This window comes from Zerene cesonia, unplaced genomic scaffold, assembly GCF_012273895.1.
Source record: "Zerene cesonia ecotype Mississippi unplaced genomic scaffold, Zerene_cesonia_1.1 Zces_u008, whole genome shotgun sequence".
Taxonomy (NCBI): Eukaryota; Metazoa; Arthropoda; class Insecta; order Lepidoptera; family Pieridae; genus Zerene; species Zerene cesonia.
The window spans coordinates 843,919-859,640 of NW_024045138.1; the positions used below are offsets into that span (position 1 = coordinate 843,919).

The 15,722-nt window shown below is 33.5% G+C and overlaps 3 protein-coding genes and 1 non-coding gene across 9 annotated transcripts in view; 2 read left to right on the top strand and 2 right to left on the bottom strand.

Moving 5' to 3' along the window:
- LOC119839073 (synapse-associated protein of 47 kDa) overlaps window positions 1-4,284 on the top strand; it is a 37,262-nt gene extending 32,978 nt beyond the window's left edge. For all 5 annotated transcript variants that reach the window (XM_038365258.1, XM_038365263.1, XM_038365261.1 and 2 more), the window contains one exon: window positions 2,012-4,284. In XM_038365258.1, coding sequence (XP_038221186.1) covers window positions 2,012-2,136 — 125 coding nt within the window. In that variant the 3' untranslated portion in view covers window positions 2,137-4,284. The remainder of the gene's footprint in view (window positions 1-2,011) is intronic.
- Window positions 4,285-4,818: 534 nt separating this feature from the next.
- LOC119839145 lies at window positions 4,819-4,980 on the bottom strand. Its single transcript, XR_005288237.1, has one exon. It is a non-coding gene; the product is annotated as a U1 spliceosomal RNA (small nuclear RNA).
- Window positions 4,981-5,817: 837 nt separating this feature from the next.
- LOC119839098 lies at window positions 5,818-13,996 on the bottom strand. The gene is made up of 3 exons (XM_038365294.1): window positions 13,914-13,996; window positions 6,989-7,132; window positions 5,818-6,634 (listed from the first exon to the last, which is right to left on the bottom strand). Exons 1-3 carry the CDS (start codon window positions 13,924-13,926, stop codon window positions 6,030-6,032), a joined length of 762 nt encoding a protein of 253 aa, XP_038221222.1. The 5' UTR covers window positions 13,927-13,996; the 3' UTR covers window positions 5,818-6,029.
- LOC119839097 lies at window positions 9,304-15,667 on the top strand. 2 transcript variants are annotated; one of them, XM_038365292.1, is made up of 6 exons: window positions 9,304-9,492; window positions 10,213-10,510; window positions 11,008-11,100; window positions 11,179-11,414; window positions 14,400-14,543; window positions 14,979-15,667. In XM_038365292.1, the coding sequence occupies exons 2-6, from the start codon at window positions 10,425-10,427 to the stop codon at window positions 15,578-15,580; spliced, it is 1,161 nt and encodes a 386-aa protein (XP_038221220.1). In that variant the 5' UTR covers window positions 9,304-9,492; window positions 10,213-10,424; the 3' UTR covers window positions 15,581-15,667. The 2 variants fall into 2 exon arrangements, with proteins under 2 accessions (XP_038221220.1, XP_038221221.1); XM_038365293.1 differs by lacking the exons at window positions 9,304-9,492; window positions 10,213-10,510; window positions 11,008-11,100; window positions 11,179-11,414 and adding an exon at window positions 14,001-14,206.
- Window positions 15,668-15,722: the final 55 nt, after the last annotated feature.

Genomic DNA, 15,722 nt, shown 5'->3' on the forward strand with positions numbered 1-15,722 from the left:
GGGGTGGGTTACTGGCGGTTGCAATTAATTCCTAATAAAGCATTCCATGTTTACTACTTACTTAGTTTTTGCGTATATAATTATACGATAACACTGTTCAACGTGACATTTATGACTATGTTATCGTTACTCATACTTGCGAAAAATGAGATATTTAGTTTTAAATTAATTTCGCCCGCACGTTGCCACGTTAAAACGTTACAAGCCGCACTGTAATATTTGTCTCATCTTTTTAAAAATATCTCATATAGCCGCGACATATCACTTATGGGTGACAGTCAATTAAATATTACTCGCACTAACTGCCGTTATTAGGTTTTACCAGCTGGCAACACAGCCTCGTACTTCCTTCGGTTCGTTTGCGTGAAGCTCGATACACACGTTACTAGCTTGGCACATGCATGGAGATTACATACAAACCGCAAGTGTGCGCAAATCATCGTTCATGCAAGCAAGTCAAGCTCGAGGTGGCGTGTGTACAGACACTTCCGCGGCCCGTGTAATTGATCCAATGTTTATAATGTTGTGTAAAATTAGCCGGGATGGTCAGGCGGCGACAGGTGATATCGTACAGGCCTAGATACCTTCTAGTAGATATTTTCCTTCGCTACAATGTGTCTATGAAATTCCCTCTCTCACTTGCGGACAATATTGATTTGTTTGTTTTATTTATTACCGCTCTCGTAAATTTTACGTCCCTTATCAGTATTATACTTAAGTTTAGATGAGTCGATGTTATTGTTTATTGTTTATTGTCTTTTTTATACTATTTCCATGTAAACCTAGCGACAGTATAGATGTTACTTCTAATGTCAATACTTGAAAAATGTTTAGTGAAATTATAATATTATAGTTATTAACGGCATTTATAGTTAGTTATTATGAATTGAAATAATTATATTATTCTAAAATAATTGGTGTTGTCATTTCATATATTACCTTTAGACAATTTAATTATAGATAATTTAGATTTAACTAACAACGACGACCTCGAAGAAGACAAAATAGCTCATAAAAAGGTATATTGCTGTGTATTTTACATTTCAACTGAAATGAGTAGCCACTTTTTAACATTTGTCGAATCCTACTTACGAATCCCGAAGGTGTCAGTGATGCATTTTGAACTGTCGCACAAAAGCTATAAAACAGAAGTTTGTTTGGCAAATGCCTTTTAATGAATAATTATATGCACATCATGATATATATAATATAAATATCAGATGATTGTTTTCATACACTATAAATTCCTGTGCCAAATTTCAGTCAATTCTTTGTCTATACTCTATAGACCATATGATACACAATTACCTTGTTGTCTACAAGACTTGGCTAGATCTATCCAACAATTAAATTACAATACTTATATATAATATATGGGTAATAAAATGAATTTAAAATGTACGTTGCTATGCGGTGCAGTGTTTTTGTTAGAATAAATGGAAAACGTGATCAATTTAAATGCGATAGTTTTTCTGAACAAATTGATTTTTTTTTCCATTGAACGTTAAAGTTATTACAATGTCGTAAATAAATAAGTTCAATAATGACGTCTTTTATTATTAATTACTAGCTTTCTGCCTGCGGCTTCGTCCGCCTAGGTGAAGCTTAAATAAACCGTCTGATGTTTTTCTCGCATGGTTAAAACTATCCTCTGTCATTATTATGCCTCAAACTATCTCTATATCTACCAAATTTCGTCCCTATTTGTTCAATCGTTTCGGTGAGAAAAAGAGACAGACAGAGAGACACAAACACTTTTATATTTATAATATTACTAGCTGGCTGTATAACCTTCCTCAATAAATGGGATACCTAACACTGAAAGAATTTTTCAAATCGGACCAGTAGTACCTGCGATTTGTGCGTTCAACCAAACAAACAAACTCTGCATCTTTATAATATTAGTATAGAAGTAGGAATAACAAATATTTTATAATAAAAAATGGCTACTCATTCAATAGACACTAAACACATACAAAAATAACTTATAGATGACACAAAACCGTTTCAGAGCAATGGGAGAAGGAGCTCGAGGCGGAGTTGAAGGAGTACGAGGTTGTCGCCGACAAGACGAGCGACGAGAAGTGGGAGAAGGAGTGCGAAGACCTGCTTGGAGAGGAGGTGGATCTTAAGTAGAGATCCTGTCATATGACCGCTTTGAATGTCGACCATGGGGCACTGTTGGATAAGGTTGATATTCGAGTAACATACAATTCAATTGTCTATTTCATTCAATCGTTCATCGTTCTTTTTTATCGGTCACTAGATGTCCTGGCAGAAGTGTGAGACAACAGAGTAAAATAGAAAAAGAAAACAAATAATTTTTTCAATGTAGGGTATTGTAACCATTTTTTTATAAAAGCTTTATTTGGACAATAATTTATGTAGGTTTATTGTGTTCATTCGTTCATCGTTCTTTTCTATGAGTAATAAGTTATCTGTTAATAATAATTCTCTTTGTTTTTTTTATTCAAAATATACAATGTAATTAACTAAATATACGAATTTCTTGTTAGCATTTCTATACCAGTTAACAGCCAAATTTTTCTCCAATTGCTTAGCGATATTTTATGAATAAATACTTGCTTATGTCAATCATTTAGATGGAATAAATAGAGCGGGACTCTTAATACACCCCCTTATCTACACCTTGAGAAGTTTTAATAATTTAATTCTAAAGAAATCGGATTGGTCGGAAATACGAACAAGCTAAAGAGCCTTGGTCGAAAGTTTTGGTCACCCATCCAATTCTTGACAGTGCCAACCGCTGCTTGACGTTGATTTGTTCGCTGTCCGTCTGTCTGTCAGACGGAAAGACTGACAGACAGACGGACAACGAAGCCATAATAATGGGGGTTCGTTTTACCATTTTGGCTACGGAAACTAAAATGAGGAAGAATTAAAATATATACACACTAAACAACATTCCATGCTATAATAAGTATTTGAAAATTTCATTTGAACATCTTAAAATTACTATAGTACCTAATGCATTTTTCTGTCTATAGATTCTACAAAATCTGAAACTTAACTGTCGTTTCATTTTTACGTGTGCAAGGACAAACCAATAACTTTAGCATTTGTAATATAAGAAATTCAACATATAAATTTTAATGTAATTCATGTCTATTATAATTCAATTACTAAGAAGTCACAAGTTTCTATTTTAAATCTATCTGATCACACGAATGTACAAAAAGTACAACGGAAAGACAGTTCCGGAGATTTCCCTGCATACTCCTCGTTCCCGCGGGATTTCCGGGGTGAAAATTATCTTATTTCCTTTCTAAGGTCTCAAACTATTTCTGTACCATTGACCAATTTCAGCCAAATTGGTTCAGGAGATTCTGATATAACTGCGTACAAAACCAGCATACTCGACAAAGATAAAGTATTACACCTTAAAAAAATATAACTTACCTCATTATATTATAATTTTAGAAAAGACGAGGTAAAAACTTATAAAATCTTTAGCTAACCTAGATCTAAAACTTATAACTACTTTCCAATCGACAATCATCTCCTTTTCCTTTTCCCCTTAAAAGCGACCAGCGCATCCGCAGGGGCACCACCTCTGCGAATGTTCATGGGCGGTGGTGATCGCTTACCATCAGGCGGACCACCAGCTCAGTTGCACGATATGATATAAAAAACGATAGATTTAATATAGAGACAGGATCAATTTTAATAGATAATTATTATTATATAGGATTGCTCAGCTGTTAAAATATGTCTATTAAGGTTTCAAAAATATAGGCTAACTTTTCTTCTCATATTACTTATCTAGAAAAATGTGTGCATAGTAAATGTATTTTAATAACCCTTTTTATTTATAAATATTATTTAATTTGATTATTATGAAATACAAGTATTTGTGTGGGCCTGCCGACTGCCCACAGAAGTGTATATTTCGACTACATCAAAACTATGAGAAATGATAGAAGGTTATTGTTATATATCGCTTCAATCTAATTATATACATAAATAAGGCACTGATCTTACGTCCTAACAGCATTATTATGTAACACCTACGAAAAACATACCCTAAAATTAAATTAGAAAACATTAATTGGCCTATTGCCCTATTTACCTCTATTGGAGATTGTTTCATTAAATGAAAAAAAAAATGTTATAATAATATGTTGTATAATGAATATGTTATGACTTACGTTGTATATAGATTTTAGCATTTTAATTTGTTCCTTTGTATGTAATTGTATCAGTTAAGGTTATTGTAAATTATACGTGTTTATAAACATTCCTATGAATAAAGTGTTCGTTGTATGTTTAGTTTTTTATTTATTAATGATACCCCTGGAAAATTATACACAGTATGTTATTTTTACCTATAAATGCAGTTTTTTACGTGTAAAAGCTTCTATTATCTACCGAGTACCTGTAAATCCTGGTTTTGGTCATAAACTTTCACATTTCTTTTTACTGCATAATCTAATACGATTCGATAAGGATTTAACTATTCCATCATTCAAGTTGGATAAAAAATGCTAAATTTAATAAAATTCGGTTTAATAGTTAAGGAATGCACAGCAGATAAAAACGCGTCACGTAACATAACTTTATGAGCAAAATGCGTGTATATAAATCCCGTAGAAAATGTGATCTATGCATTAAAAAAAACGTGTCTCGAGACCCGACAGAAGAGATTACCTTATCTTAAAGAGATCGTGAGAATGCAAAGTCAGACGGCCTGGTGCCTTAACGCATTACGTAGCGAACCTGTCTACTAGCATAGTTCTGCATAAATGTATGTGGACCAGGAAATATGTGAGAGGAAATAAAATTAATAACTTTTATATGGGGGGACGGCGCGTACGCAGTCCCCACTACCAAAAATTACGCGTCCGAGTTATCCACATTAGGGATAATCGCAGAGGTCAACCCCGCCGCAGTGCAATGGAAAGGCCTCGCTCTGGGGGAACCGCCTTCTTGATCACGGTGTCCCCTACGCCAGGTAAGTATGCGTTCCGCAGCGCTTCAAGGGGACATCATTCTTTGGGAAGAAAAAACTTCAGCGCGATTTAAATATGGACAAAAGTAACTAGCGACACCTTGTGACTTTGTCTATTAACATGATCAAGTTCAAAACTTTCATTTTAATACCTTCCTTACCTTAGTTTATAAATTCTTAGTTCTAATGATTATATATAGAGGGCGCTATACACATGTATAAAGTTGCATAGCTGCTGGTTCGGATTGAAAATTTATTCCGGAGTTCGATTGTTCAATTCATGGAGTATATTAATTACTATATTTATTGAACATCACGCTATATGCAATATAAGTGGAGCATAATTATAGTTCAAATTGAAAAATAAGAAAAATAAAATATAATAGTTTAAAAAAACTATAAAACACGCTTTAACAAAAATCATATTTTGCAAATTGAAAACTGGAATAATTTTATCAAATTAGTGTATTGTCATCGGTCCTCAATAAATCTACAAAGTTTGAACGAAATCTGGCCGTTTAAAGTGGGTCAAAATCGCGCCCAAAGAAGTCAGTTACAAACAAACAAACATACAAACAAACAAACATACAGGTGAAGCTAATAAAAAGCGTGTAAAAATAGCACCTGCTGTAATTGATAATGTAAAACCACAGAAAACAATACTTTACGAAAAATTCTCTTGTAAAGAAAAAAGTAAACTAGAGAATAATCATAGAATAGGGTCCAAAATAAACTGCATATATGCATCACTATTATACCACAGATAACATAATACTATACTAGTACTGTACTTAAATTTTAATATAAAAATAATTAAAACTACTCTCACGATCAAAATATTTATATTATCAAATACAATTAACAATAGTACCTATCTACAATAATTATTAATTAAAAAACGCTTTTATTTGTGGCAGACACAATAAAACGAAATAGCAACATTAAACAAGAAATAACATAATTTATTATTATTATTAATAATACTAAATTAACTTAATGTTCAAATCACAGGCGTAAATTTTAAAATATTAATTACATCGTATGTAATTTGTTCCTATTTTTATAACACTGCATTACATTCTAGAGGATCGTCCTCTATTTTTTCACATTTAACAATCGTATTTTCCTCTATTTTAATATCATTGTCATTAACCTTACGTGCAGTATCTATAACCTCCGTTGTACTTTCGAACTCGGCCAATTCCGCATCAGAGAATATTTTAGCCATTTGCAACTTTATCATACATTGACTTCTTAAAGAGAAATTTTTGAATGTGCACGCGTAACTAGTGAATAAGTAGTCTATGGAATCCAATTGGTTTTTATCATCGTATTCCTCATCCGTTGCTGACCTGTGCCCGGTTTGGGACGATTCATAATGTATCGCTGGAGTAGCTGTCCATTGCGTAGGATCTTGATTGTATACAACTACATTGTCTTTCACAACTGTCGATCGTTTTGAATTGTCCGTCGCTGTCGGCTGCTTGGAGTCGTTTTTGGGAACAATTTTTCGTATTTCATAATCGTCTAGGAACTTCAAGTTTTCGCTCCAACACCAGCTGTGCCATGATCTATTGTATGGTGCAACTCCAGATTTGAATCTTTTGTATTTTCTATATCCATCTTTAAGGCCTTTCCATTTTATTCTTAAAACTTCACCTGAAACTATAATTAAATTAAAATAAATTGTATTAGTGCGTTTTTGTGAATTTAAACTTTTTATTTAGTTCTTTCGCGCGCCTTTTAACAAAATTTTATTCCGGGAAATTGAAACTATTAGACTAAGTGAAAATATTACCGAACTAACTTAAATTCTTTGCTTCTATGTAAAACCATGAAAACCCAGAAGATGGCGCTGTTTCAAAATATAGATAGTTTTGTAGACGTTTTATATTTCTTTCTGCAATTGTACTATGACGTGGTGTGGCATTATTTGAAATTTTACTTTATTAAATAGTAAGTGAATTAGTCATAATTTCAAAGTACAGCCGATAAATTTTTAAAGTAAAAATAACTTACTTCCATCATTCAGTTCTTTGGCGACTTGTTTCCACGTATGAGTCTTGCAAGTAAAATTATTGTACAATTCGTGTCGTCTGTCGTACAACATGGGATACCGTTTCACGATCTGGATGAACTTTTCTATATCAATTGTGTTCATATCTGAAATGAAAAAGTTGTAATCGATATTATAAATTTAGTTAATGTTCGTTTCGCGTTCGCATCTGCGTGGCGGCGTATATCGCCTCACGGTTCCCACTGGCGACTGCGTGTATACATCTATCCCGCTCTCGCTTCGTTTCGCCGTAACGCCATTTTGTACCAATACTGACGTCATGTGCTCGCCGTCTATGTGAATTTTTTCGCTTCGCAGTTCGCCGTGTCTCTAGATACACTTGGCGCACATGACTGTTGCGAATGCGTGCCTCTCGACCAATACGGCATTTTGTTTTGTTCAGGGTTAAAGGAAGGTTCTTATGGAGAGAAAAAACGTAGCACAGGTGAGGCCGGGGTTGACCGCTAGTGTATATTCGAAACTACTCAACCGAATTCATCGCGTTTTTCACAGATCGATCAGATATAATTAGGAACGTCGTCAAAACATTGTTTCGTCAAAATCTGTTAAGGGAAAAGAAGTCATAGTCAATTGAAAAATTTCTTCAGGCGCTGCTTTAAAACTTTTAAACTGAGCTGAAAACGTATTTAACTTAGATAAAGCTAGAATTTCTACTATGTTTTATAAATATCAATAAAGACAAAACACACTGCAGAATTAAAATTCACCTCACGGCAAAAAAATAAGATTTGAAATGTTTGCTTGAGCAATACCTGTACTGTCTATGTTATTATTTTTACTTTGATATCGAAGCAACGTAATGGCTATATAAAAATGACACGGGAACAGGACACATAAAGTCTATTATTGGCATATAATTGCAGTTTCTGCAGGTTACGCGAAAAGTGACCTAGATACGGGCGGAACCACGGGCAACAGCTAGTTAAAAATGAAACTTGTTGAAATAGGTTGAGCAATGAAATATGAAACAGTCATAAGTGATTTAGTTTTTTTAATAATTTTCAATACGAATTACTTGTAAAGCAAACATTTTAAATTCAAAAAAAAATGTATACACAAACAAAAAAAACCACCAGTATAAAGGTGTCTTTTAATTAACAAAGCTTAGTAGTACAGTTTGTTACATGACATAACTTCATTTTTACCCATTTGTAGTAACCAGTAAAATCTTAAGTATTGTATGATGCTGAATAAGGCATTTAGTATAGGAATGTTTTTTTTAACACCTATAAATTAGCTACACCTGTCGTTTATATTACTAGTATAGTATTATTTTATCTTTGGTTTGTATGTAGCCGACTACTTTAGACTGTCACTACATAGTATAAAACAAAGTCGCTGTCTCTGTCCCTATTCTTAGGCCCATATCCTTTTCCTTCCCTTCCCAGTCCTTTCCTTTATTCCTCTCGCCAATCCTTTCTTAATCCCTTCCCAAAACGTCGGCAATCCATTTATAGAGGCCTAATGTCTGCAATAGACCTTATGCCTTTATAAATGTTCATGGGCGGTGGTATCGCTTACCATCAGGCGACCCACCAGCTCCATTGCCGACTGTGACATAAAAAAAAAAAAAAAAAAAAAAAAAAAATATTCTATATCCCTATGTATGCTTAAATCCTTAAAACTACACAACGATTTTGTTTTTTTTTATGTGAAACATCTATAGCCGCACGTAAAACCGATTTCTGGCTAGGCGACGCATGCCGTGGCGACGCGTCGCCACGCTATACGATGGTATATATAATATATTATACAGTCTATATACAGTAGTGTGTACGGTGTGGCGACGCGTCGCCATGCGCAATCGACTGTGTGATTCTCTGCCACTTGATCTGGCGTTAAGCCATCTTTCTCGCTACACTGAGCTCGAATACCTATAGTATATACTCCGTAGTGTACACAGTGTTTCTACCGCACAACTAGCACTTCCGCATGCCCTAAGCATACGCGATTGTTGCTGTTTAAATCGAACCTAAGTAAACTAAACCTAAATGAGAAATCTCATTATAGTCAAAATTGCACTGAGATTATACATCTATGTTTGCGGAAATAAATGTATGATGAATAAAAGCAAATATGTGTGTTAAAAATGGGACTTGAATTGTCTAGCTCCTGAAGTTTTATCTAACTCTCGGCAATGTGTGGCAAACGATGTAGTAAAGGGTGAGGGGGGAGGTGGTCTCTCGCCGCTCGCGTCCGTCCGCCCGCGCCGCCACCGGGCACCGCATCATCAGTATTCAATTGAGCCAGTAACCAGTTGACAGTTGACATTTGACAGTTCGCGTCGGAGACTTGTGTGCGATGCTTGTCTGCGAAGTCGTTCCCTCAGATACGCTGCTGTTTACAGAGTGTGCCGTAACACGACACGTTTGAAGGGACCAACGTTACGCGTGTGCTGTGCTATTGTGATCACTGGATATTGTGATACTTTGTGTTGTGATAATGCGTACGTGCTGAAATTTGTAATCGTTGCCAATCACCTCTTAGGATTTAGAAATTAAAAACTTTTTAAGGCTAAATGTGTCCATTAACGTTTAATTCCAAACATAAGTTCCTAAAGAATATTACTTTACTAATTATGGTAAAACTACAATTTCATAAAATATTTACTTGCCCAATAGAAAAATACCATATAACAATACACTTAGTTGAAAACTTCACTTATTTCAAAGTTTGGTACAATTTTATATTGTTTAGACTAAATTAAAAAGTGAATGATAACTTTATCAAAACACGTGCAAATGTTATACCAATTACCAATGTGAAATAATAGGGAGACATCCCCCTCCTAAGATTACGGTAATTCGATTTACCCTAAATTGGCATGACAAAACCTGAGGATAAAAGCTATCAATAACAAAACGGACTAGATTTTAATTATGATTTATGTATTATAAAAATGAAATTTTAATATGTATTTTTATCTTTAATTTTAAGTAGATTAATAAAATAAATATATACAGTATGTTTACTCAATATAATTATAGCTGATTTATTTGAGTAAATTAACAAATTGATTTTTAAAACTTATTATAAAGTAAAACAATAAATATTATATTCAATTTATTATAATACTGTTAGTTACTAATTAAACCAAACTGCGTGTTTAAAAAAACTTAGCTGCTTCGTATAAAGTATATTAAAGTAAAATTGTTTTTTCTTCCAGATTATCGTTATGAAAGTTGTTAGCTTGCAATTGCCATCAGGACCCAGCATGGAGCTACCGCTTCCATTCAGTCCTACAGAGCTTTTATGGCGATACTCGCGAGCGATGAGCTCGAATACCTATAGTGTATACTCCGTAGTGTACAGTGTTGTTTACTACAGTAAACATAACCTGTGTTTTACTTGAAAACAAATTATTTTTCTGATAATAAAATGTCTGACCGTGATAATTTAGAGAGTGAAAGTGATCAGCCCCCTGCAAAGAAAGCAAAATCACACTATGACACACCAAGTCATCAGTAAGTTAATTAAATATTTATTATTAAAGTATGCATTTATCTGTGCATTAAGCACGCATATATTTGGTGTGTTTTGAGCGCCAGTAAATGTAAAATCTACTATCTTGGTAGATTAGATTTCACATAAATGTCATTGCATACAATGTTTTTAAATTATTAATTAATTTTAATTTCATTCATATTGAAATTGATGCATTAAAACTATTGCTCAGAGAATAAATTTATTAAGACTGACAGAATTGTATTTCAAAATCAGCTGATGGCGTGCAGCGCACGAAAGTTTTTTCTTATTTTTTATGAATATGAACATTAAAAAATTAATTAACTCTTCTAATCATAGTGGCATTTATTGTGAAACATTCATTATTGATACTTATAATTTACGATTTTAGTAATATATTGATATAACTAGCTAAGATTCTTGAGTTTACTAATATATTGAAGCCAATTTAAATTTTTCTGTATATTTTAATAACATATTTTTATAAATATTTCAGAACCCAACAATCATCACAAGGGTCACGAAATATTATTATTGAAACTGGACATCACCAAGATCATTTAAACACAAGACATACTATTAATGTTATGTAAGATTTTGTAAATCTGATAATACCAGAATATACTAACTTTAATTTAAGCTTTTTTTAACACTTCTATTTTTTTAGAGTAAATAATAATAAAAAAGAACGTCAAAAACGATACAGGGAGCAGAACAGAGACAAATTAAAGCAGCGTGAAGCGGAAAGAAGAAAACGCATACAATATTCACAAAGTATTGCCGGACCATCTGCCTCTTCAAAGACGAATAGAATAGAACTGAATAATGAAGAAATAATTACAGCTCAAAGTTCATCTGGTTCGGAGAAAATACAACCATCATCCATTCAAAGATACGATCAAGGTAATAAGCCAAATGCTCTCCAAAATAATAAAATATAATAGTTTAAAAAAACTATAAAACACGCTTTAACAAAAATCATATTTTGCAAATTGAAAACTGGAATAATTTTATCAAATTAGTGTATTGTCATCGGTCCTCAATAAATCTACAAAGTTTGAACGAAATCTGGCCGTTTAAAGTGGGTCAAAATCGCGCCCAAAGAAGTCAGTTACAAACAAACAAACATACAAACAAACAAACATACAAACAAACAAACATACAGGTGAAGCTAATAAAAAGCGTGTAAAAAAGAGAATGTCACCAAAGATACAGGGAGCAGAACAGGGATAAATTGAAAGAACGTTTCTCCAAGAAGAATTTCAAGTGCAAATTAATAACAATTAGAAATTAAAAACTTTTTAACGGATTTTAAACGCGATTTATTCATTATATTATTAACCCGACGTTTCGAACACTTTACAGCGAGCGTGGTCACGGGGAGACTGACTGAATAAATTGCGTTTAAAATCCGTTAAAAAGTTTTTAATTTCTAAATGTATAATAGTCGCGTAAAATCAAACACAAGAAAATTCAAAAACAATCCAAGAGAACCTACCACCAGATATGGATCAACAATATATGCTGTATTTATTAGATATCTTGATAATGTTATGTCCGAAACTTTTGTAACATACTTCAGTTATCATCAACCAATTGTCACAGTAATACCGTCCTCAGAGGCAACATTAAATATAACTATTACCGAAGTCACTGATTACACGAATTAAGTAGTCACGATTTGAAATAAATTCGTAAATTTTTGTATTTAATGAAAATAAATGTTTAGTCAATAAATAGTCATCGTTATCTGGAAAAAAATCGTAATATTTTATTTTATCATTATGACATATTTAGTTCCTATCACAATAATATTATGTTCTTTTCTGCATATTACTTTTACAAAATAATGTCGATGTTTCACATCTGCCAGGCGACCCGCGACGACTCACATTTTTTTTTATAATAGATAGAGAAAGAGGAAGGTTTATCTAATATATAACATTCTCGTGTCACAGTTTTCGTTGCCATATTCCTCCGAAACGGCTTGACCGATTTTGATGAAATTTTTTGTGCTTATCCGGTTTCTATGAGAATCGGCCAATATCTATATTTCATACTCCTAAATGATAAAAAAAGATGATTTAATTCAAACTTTGAACACCTATCAAGGATCGGTGAAAAAGCAAATTTTTCATGAGTTTATCTTATTACCTTGATTAGAATCACCAGGATTACATAATTTCTTTACGTATTTAAGTAAGCGATACTCTATGAAGTTAGATAATTTTATTTTTAAATTCATGTGTAATTAAATTATAACATATATTCATAGATCAGTTTGTAATTCCATCACTCAAGAATTGCTGACCCAATTTGGGAAGAATTTAGAAATTACCTGAAATATTTTCATAACCTGGTTTACATTGTAGTACCTTGCTTTTAGTTATCACAAGCGCAGTAATAAATGAACAAGCTCATTATTTCGATATTGTGTATACCCAACGAAATTAACCCATAAAAAACAACGCGTTATATCCAGTAAGTCATCAATGAAAGAGTATAAAAACGCGTTCCGAATTGGTCACAAGGCACAACAACGCGGTGATATCAAAATGGCGACCCGAGCGCGGCGATGCGAAGCGTCAAGCGGGAGCGAGAGCCACGCTTTCGAGTGACGTCGCTCAGTACGACGCCACGCTGCCACGCCGTGCAGGCGCGAACACGATGCGAAGCGCTGTCCATAACCTCTTTATTTACCATTTGTAATGTTTACTTTTATGTCATAAACACAGTGGATATTGAAAAGTTCATAAAATGCGTGAAAGGCTACCCCATACTGTACAACAGACAACACAAGTTCTATAACAGTGTTGCGAATAAAACACTAGTATTGGAACTTGTTAGCAAGGAAATGTAAAGGAGCCAAGTAAGTTGGACAACTTTTATACTGTGTTGTAAGAACGATAGCGTATCTTATATTGTAGAGTGCCTTATTCAATATGACGTATGTAATATCATTATGTCAAAGTTAGCTAATGATACGTTTCAAGTTAAGCGCCATCTTGTATTCCCGATAAAAGCTATGAGTATTAATCGTTTAACGCAAATTATCATTGACAAAATAATGCATTAAAAGAAAGAGAAATGTGTTACATAAATTTAGAATTTGATGTTTTATTCATATGATTAGCTTTAAAATTAATTGAAAATTGAAATATAGAACCAAGTGAAAATGTTACCGAACTAACTTAAATTCTTTGCTTCGTTGTAAAACTATAAAAACTATGAAGATGGCGCTGTTTCAAAATATACATAATTTGTAGATTTTTATTTCTATTCAATGTAATCGTAACTTACAATGACTTGGTGTGACATTATTAATTTATTTACATTTAAATAGTAACTGAATTAGGTGTTTTATAATATATCCGATAAATTGTTAAAGTAAAAATAACTTACTGCCATCATTCATTAATTTCTTTAGCGACCTGTTTCCACAGTTGAGTCTTGCGAGTAAAATTATTATACAATTCTTGTCGTCTGTCGTACAACATAGGATACTTGCTTGATGAACTTATCCATATCAATTGTATACATAGTACCTGAAATGAAAAAGTTGAATCGGCGTTCGTTTCACGTACGCCTCTGCATGGCAGCCAATTTGCCTCACGGTTCCCACTGGCTATCTCGTTCTCGCTTCGTTTCGCGGTATCGCCATTTTCATCCAATACAAGTGACGTCGCGCTCGCCATGTATGTGAATTTTTCGCTTTACATTCACCGTGTCCTCTCTAAGGCCGGGTATTGACTATGATTGCGAACCTTTTGCTCTCCGCGCTCTCGCAATAGCTCCGCATACTGGATGCATTTCAACGAATGGTGGTAAATTGATACGAAACGCTGACCATGACCTCTTTATTTATCGATTGTAATGTTTATTTTTCAGCCATGAACACGGTAGATATTGAAAAGTTCATAGAATGCGTGAAAGGCTACCCCATACTGTACAACAGACGACACAAATTCTATAACAGTATTGCGAAAAAAACACTAGCATGGGAACTTGTTGGCAAGGAAATGAACGAGTCGAGTAAGTTGAACAACTTTCATACTGCCTCGTGATCAAATTTTTTCTATTCTTTCAAAATTTCTCATTTATAAAGCATTTCAATGCTATAAAACTAAAAATTAAAAACTTTCATACTATTTGTTGTTAGAACGGAAGCGTATCTTATTTACAATATAGTGAGTGCCTTATTCAATATAACGTATGTCATATCATTATGTCAAAGTTAGCTAATGATACGTTTCAAGTTTAGCGCCATCTTGTATTAGCGATAGAAACTATTAGTATTATTCGTTTCCACTATTATCATTGACAAAATAATGAATTTAAAGGGAAAAAAATGTATTATACAAATTTTGCTTTTATTTTTTATTCATATAGTTCCTTGCATAAATATATTATGTAAATCTATTACATTAAGTTATTATAAAATTGATATTCCTGATTTTATTTTTGCAGGTGACGTTCTAAGAGTTAAATGGAAAGGCCTAAAGGATGGTTACACAAAATATAAAAGATTCCAAGCTGGTGTTGCACCATCCAACAAATCATACCACAGCTGGTGCTGGAGCGAAAACTTAAAATTCCTAGACGAATATGTGATAAATAAAAATAATTCTAAATACAAGAATGCGCAGACATCAGAGACGTCATCGCCGTCACCGCCGCGACAGTCTCCAACGCCGAGCGCGGATGACAATGATTTGCGTGAGAACATAGAATCCGCGCAATGGACGGTTAGCCCGGCCATACAGTATGAGTCGTATAGCAGCCGCAGATCGTTGTCCGTGACAGACGAGGAATATGACCCAAAACGCCAGAAAGTATTAGATCCCGTAGATCATTTGTTCACCAGCTATGCGGGAACATTTAGAAAGTTCTCCCTTAAAACCCAATGTATGATAAAGGTTAAGATGGCTAAAATATTCGCTGATGCTGAACTTGCCGAGTTTGAGTCTGTACATACAAATGTATCGGAGGTCTTACTGAATGTTAGTAACGATAACTCGATAGATAGTTCGCAGTTTACAAAGATAAAGATAGAAAAAGCTGATTTATGAAACTTTATATTTTCTTGAAGGAAGCAGTGGTAATTCTGTTACTGCGTTGTGATTGTACATAATTAATTATATTTATCGTATTTGAATAAGTACCTCTTAAATAAAGTTTTAAGTATTTTAATAATTTATGATCTTATTTTCC

Bases quoted from the DNA above. Each gene is read 5' to 3' on its own strand.
- LOC119839097 (XM_038365292.1), top strand. From the start codon at position 10,425: ATGTCTGACCGTGATAATTTAGAGAGTGAAAGTGATCAGCCCCCTGCA. The intron at 10,511-11,007 runs GTAAGTTAATTA...TAAATATTTCAG, and splicing joins TATGACACACCAAGTCATCA to AACCCAACAATCATCACAAG. The intron at 11,415-14,399 runs GTAATAAGCCAA...TTTATTTTTCAG, and splicing joins CATTCAAAGATACGATCAAG to CCATGAACACGGTAGATATT.
- LOC119839098 (XM_038365294.1), bottom strand. The intron at 6,635-6,988 runs GTAAGTTATTTT...ATTTAATTATAG, and splicing joins CAAAGAACTGAATGATGGAA to TTTCAGGTGAAGTTTTAAGA.